Below are 5,796 nucleotides of genomic sequence, written 5' to 3'. Positions count from 1 at the left end.
CTTAATTTGGACAAAAAGTTCTGAGACTATAAGACATGAAGTCACAAAAAATGTGAATATAAAAATAGGAAGAGTGGTGGTAGTCGTGAAAGTTTAGGAAGATTAAACTATATATGTGGTAGTCTGGAAAAGATGCTACAATTTGTGTTCATGTCATGAATGTTTATTGGGTTTGCCCATGTCTGTGGTGTTCTATGAGTGGTGGTGGTGGTAGGGGCAAGAGACACAGTGTTAATAAGAAGTGTAGAAGGAGTAGCAAGCGCAGAGCAGATACAGACTGCGACTTGGAGGAGTTTATTATTTAGTTGGGATAATAAAACATTTGACAAAGTAAATCAAGAACATTTCCAAAGCAACTGGTTAAGTGCACACTGATAAAGCATTAGGTGTAAAGGAGGTTGATAATCTCAGAGGTAATAAGCATTAACTCTTACCAGTCCATTTGTCCATTTTGTGCTAAGGAAACTCACTGTGGGTTCCGGGCTTTGTTTGACCTATTTATAAATGGATGAGAGGTGGACAAGTTTTATCACTTTTATGGCTTTAGATATACCTTTCAAGATACTACTTTGGAGTTCTACTATTACCACCTGTCTATTTTCTTCCCTCTACCTTCAGTTCTCAACAGAGAGGCAGGCACACACACATACTTATTCACACATACACACACACACACATATACCCCACATTCGAACGTGACATGCTGATGGAAATGAACAACTTTATGAACTTATAGGTGAGTTACTGCAACTTTTATGTTGAATCCCAATGGGAATCAGAGATTCCTCAATTTCCCTTTGATTCTCTGTTTTGCCACCACATACAGAATAAGCTAAGATCTCCTGGCAAGGAGTTGCCAATATGTGGCAAAACAGGAGGGAGGGAGAATTTTCTGTTAGTTTGGTTAAAGAGTTGAGTTGATTAGTGGCAATGATGAGACTGAACTCTTGTAGATAAAATACAACGCTCTGCGCCATCTTTAGCCATTCTTTCAAACATTCAACAAATACAGATTGGCATACCCATATCCCATTTTGCATTATAAGGTGGTGGTTTAGGATTAGCAAAACACTTGTGGAGGGATGCCTGCTGCAATGAGTGGAGATGTGAATTGCTCAGAACAATTTCCTTTTGAGATTGCCAGTTCTACTTTAAGACTAGACTTATTAACACAAACATCCAAGCTGTACCTTGGAGGCCCCTTGAGGTTTACCTGTCTGCAGCTATTCATTAGTTACTTAGTCATGAACTGGTAACATGTCAGGCATGTAGAAGAAATGTAGTTGCTTTTCTCTTGGACTATTTCCTTTAAAATAGCAAGAAACGGGTGGGTTATCAATGTTAAAAACTAATTGTGTGTATGTGTGTGGGTCAGTGTGTGTGTGTGTAATTAGTTTTCCCATCATGTCTTCCTTTTTTTCTCAGAAACCCTCTCCTCACTCCCATTTCAGCATCTCCATATTACTTTTCCTGGAATAGAAAAAACATAGACCTATAAACCCTTACCATTTTTTCATCCTCAAAATCTGATCATTCTCTTGCTTGAATTGAATAACCATTTATGTTAGATGTTTCATTACCCCGTTCTATAATTTAGGAATATCATTCAACTTCTTTTCCCTTGGTTTTCTTGTTTGTTGACAGGAGGAGATTAGATAACATATAAACAGTTTCTGCACTCTCTGCCTGTGCAAAACGGTGAATTTTAAATTCATTAAACTCATTTTAATGTGCTATAAGCAATGTGGGAGTGGACAGCTAGGAGACTGCCCATTGACGTACTGTGTCCAACATAATATGCCCCTTGGCCTGTCATCACTGTATCTCCTGGGTAAAAAGCAGATATTCAAATTTTTTTTTAACACATTCATTTGGTTTTCAACCCTGGCTATCTAGAAATGTGGTCAGCATGGACTGTCTAAATTGCCTACTGTCTTAAATTTGGAGAATCTGACTGAGTCACCCTGTGGGTAGTGGAGTGAGGATTGTTCTTCCAATGGTTTTAATCTGTGAATTTGGATGTGCAGGCACTACCAGTAGAACTGTCATAGAATTAAAAAAAAAAACATATGCATTTTTCTAACAATATTATAGTGGGTAATGATGATGTTGAAACTTTTAAATTTTCAAGGTCACACAGCTGCTAAGTGTAAGACCCAGAGCCGGTCCCCAGATCTCCAATATCGACACTTTCTGAAGTCTTCTATGACCTCATCAAAGAAGTCATCGCTCGTCCTGTGTTCCCAAAGTATTTAATTTTTACTGCTAGCCCAGCACTTATAACATTGATTTTTTTTTTTTTCAGGAACTGGTATTTATTATCAAAGTCATATTCGATGTCAACAAGATGCCACAACTACAAAAAAAATTGCGCACATTGCAATCTCAATGCAAACTGTCAAATGGAACCCCGGTCATTAAAAAAGTAATTCAAATTACCCCAAAAAGCAACTGAATTTTTTAAACATCTTTATACATCCAGCCAACAAATTAAAATGGTTAACAAGAAAAAATACAAATTCAGAGGTCTGGTATCGATGTTTAAAAAAGGCAACTGCTTAAGCGTTTCTATCGATTCGAACATCAATCTCTCGGCCACTCAGCTTCATCCCATTCATCATCCGGCAGGGTCTCTCAGCCACCTCTGGCGACTCAAACTTAACCACACCGCACCCCTTGGACTTCCCGTTCTCCATCTTGATGTCGGCATACAGCACGTGGCCACATTCGTTGAATTTGTCTTTTAGCATCTTCCATGTAAAATCAAATGGGAGATTTCTCACAAATATCTGGCAGGCCTTCCTGGCCACCCCAGGAGCATGGCCTCCAGCTCCGCCAAAGGAACCTGCGAAGCTTCCTCCAAAGTTGCCACGCCCCATCTCGATGGCGCGGTCAAAGCTGGCACCGCCACCGCCACCCATGGCCAGGCCCATATGCTCAATGCCAGCGCCTAGGGCTGGACCCATGGCAGGACCCATGCGCTCCAGGCTGTTGGCGCCCATGCGCTCCAGGCCCATGCGCTCGAGACTGTTGGCGCCCATTCGCTCCAGGCCCATTCGCTCCAGGCTGTTGGCGCCCATGCGCTCCAGGCCCATTCGCTCCAGGCTGTTGGCGCCCATTCGCTCCAGGCCCATTCGCTCCAGGCTGTTGGCGCCCATGCGCTCCAGGCCAGCCCCCATGCCTGCGGGCACCATGCGCTCCATGCTCAGGCCCATGCGCTCGATGGCAGGGCCCATACGCTCTACACCAGAGCCCATGCGCTCAATGGTCTGGCCCACGCGGTCGATGGGCGCGGCCATGCGCTCAAGGCCAAAGCCCATGCCGGCACCCATGCGCTCCACGCCAGAGCCGATGCGCTCCATGGTCTGGCCCATGCGCTCGATGCTGGAGGCCATGTGGTCGAGGCCCAATGGGCCCATGCGCTCGATGCCAGAGCCCATGCGCTCAACTGAGCCCATGCGGTCCATGACCAGGCCCATGCGCTCAATCTCGGAGCCCACACGATCCATGCCATGGCCCAGGCCTGCGCCCATGCGCTCCATGCCGGCACCCCCAATGCGGTCAATGCCAGGGCCCATCCTCTCGATCCCAGGGACACTGCCTCCACCTCCACCATTTATTCTGCCCATGTTCATCCCAGATCCAAATCGACCCATGTTTTCCATACCGCCACCAAAAGGTCCCTCCATGCCTCCCATTTTATTTATTCCAAATCCTATGCCTTCCATTCCCATTCCTGCGGGTCCTATGTTTCCCATGCCAATGCCTTTATTCAGGTGATTGGCATCAATAGGCTGTCCTCCTGGGCCTAACCCCATGCCAATACCACCAAGTCCATGGGGAAGTTGCTGTGGACGCTCAGGAGGGAAAAAATCTCCTTTAGGTAAGGCCCTTTCATCCATTTTCACGTGCATTGGTCTATCAAATAGCAGTTGACCATTAAACATAGATATGGCTTGCACAGCTTCAATGGACTGTTCAAAAGTAACAGTGCCTATTCCACGACTTTTTCCATCTTTATCCTCAAGAATGTCTGCTCGGACCACCACACCAGCCATACTAAAAACTTCCTTCAGCTTCTTCCAGCCAACTTTATAATCCAGATTTGCTACAAATACCGTGCTTCCAAGTCTTCCAGCCTGTAATGCATGGATAATCTCATTTGGGATGTTAGGATTATTTAGGATACTGGGTGGGATATTAATCATTCCTGGGCCACCTGGTCCCATACCCATCCCACCGGTCGTAGCCATCACCTTTTGCATTGCTCTCCTGGCATGTTCACCATCAGGATCTTCTTTGACTTTCAGTGGTCTTCCAGTCAGACTATGCTTGTTTAGAACTTCGGCAGCTTTTTTCATGCTTTCTTCCATCTTGAATTCAACAACGGCACATCCCCTTGACTTTCCTTCAGCGTCCATTAAGAGCTCCTCGTATGTTACCTCACCAACTTTTCCTTTAACCAGGTCTTTAAGTGACTGCCATTTCACATCAAAAGGTATGTTTGTAAAGAAGGCGCTGTATCTTTTAGTTGGATTGGCATATGGCTCAAAGCGATTGCCTCCTCTTTTTATGTTTTTCTCCTTCCTCTTCTCATTCTGAGTAGGTCGCTCTCCTTCACCCTTCGGGCCCGGAGCCCCGTTGCCGCTTGGCATGCCGGGCGCGCCGCTCTCCTCCTCCATTTTGGTCTCCGTCGTCGCCACCTCGGCCGCCGCTTCGACCCCTGCCGCCATTTTCTCCGCGTCTGGGCTTTGTGTGAGCATAACATTGATTTTTGCATGCTGAGCCCTAGGAGGGTACCTGGTACATGGTACTTACTCAAAAAATAGTTTGTCAGTTGAATATCTGAATGTCCATATACGTATCTGCTGACCCTAAGGGGCGTAAAGAATGGGCTGGATCTTACATATTATTATTTCTAGGTCTTCAAACAGTGCCTGATACATACATGGTACTCAACAAATATTTGTTGCACTGAACTAGGTTCTTACCAAACAAGTTCAGGGTTGCTGGGATCTTATCATGCCTTTTCGAAACCTTCCTTTTATTTCAATGCCTTTTCTAGTTCCCCTTTCTTCCATGTCTCCTCTCTTTATCTTCCTTTGCTTTCTTCGATCCTCTCATTTTAATGACATATGTACATATTTTCCCCACAGCTCTTCTATTTGCTTGTTATCCTGAGGGGTTGCTGAAAATGCCCATAGACAAATCTCAATGTAGCAAGTTATAAAGTTGCTATGAAGTGAGGTAAGGCAAGTTTTATGCCAGACACACCCATTCTGTGTATGCATAGTGTTGTTTAGGAGGCAAGGGGCATCTTGCTTACAACCTTGGGCTGAAGTGAGGAAGATGATGGTTGAGTCCTTAATGCCCTCAATATTTAATTCTTGGCTGAGAAGGCAACATTCAAAACACCAGATGCTGTTAGTGATTCGACATTAATGTTCACGACAAAGGCACAAACATACCAAAGTCCAGGTCGCCTTCAAACCCATTTTGTATGAATAGGCACCATGGACAGTCGTGGCTATTTTTTAACTAGTGAGATTGTACTTGATTATGCCTGAATGCCCAATTATTGCTTTATTGGGACTAAAGGAGCCTGGATTTTTAAATGAACAGTTTTCCCCAATCATTATGCAATTGAATATAGTGCCATGGCATGGCTCTCAAACTTGAAGTGAATCTGGAAAAAAAAAAAGATTGCATAAGTGCTCTGCTTCTCTCGGCTTGTCTGGCTTCTTCAGTGCTTAAAACCAGAATTGGTATTTTTTCGTTTCACACTCCCCTGGGCTC

General features: G+C 44.5%; 1 protein-coding gene across 3 annotated transcripts; it reads right to left on the bottom strand.

The window, feature by feature from the left end:
- Positions 1-2,289: 2,289 nt before the first annotated feature.
- On the bottom strand, positions 2,290-4,754 carry LOC121480898 (heterogeneous nuclear ribonucleoprotein M-like). Of its 3 annotated transcripts, none has more exons than XM_041737794.1 (2): positions 4,257-4,754; positions 2,290-4,139 (listed from the first exon to the last, which is right to left on the bottom strand). In XM_041737794.1, exons 1-2 carry the CDS (start codon positions 4,731-4,733, stop codon positions 2,559-2,561), a joined length of 2,058 nt encoding a protein of 685 aa, XP_041593728.1. In that variant the 5' UTR covers positions 4,734-4,754; the 3' UTR covers positions 2,290-2,558. The 3 variants fall into 3 exon arrangements, with proteins under 3 accessions (XP_041593728.1, XP_041593726.1, XP_041593727.1); XM_041737792.1 differs by having other exon boundaries at positions 2,290-3,691; positions 3,737-4,753; XM_041737793.1 differs by having other exon boundaries at positions 2,290-4,398; positions 4,622-4,643.
- Between the last annotated feature and the right edge of the window lie 1,042 nt (positions 4,755-5,796).

Source organism: Vulpes lagopus, chromosome 23 (genome assembly GCF_018345385.1).
Source record: "Vulpes lagopus strain Blue_001 chromosome 23, ASM1834538v1, whole genome shotgun sequence".
Classification (NCBI taxonomy): Eukaryota; Metazoa; Chordata; class Mammalia; order Carnivora; family Canidae; genus Vulpes; species Vulpes lagopus.
Note: the sequence above shows the minus strand (reverse complement) of the source record. Positions and strands in the feature narration are given on the sequence as shown.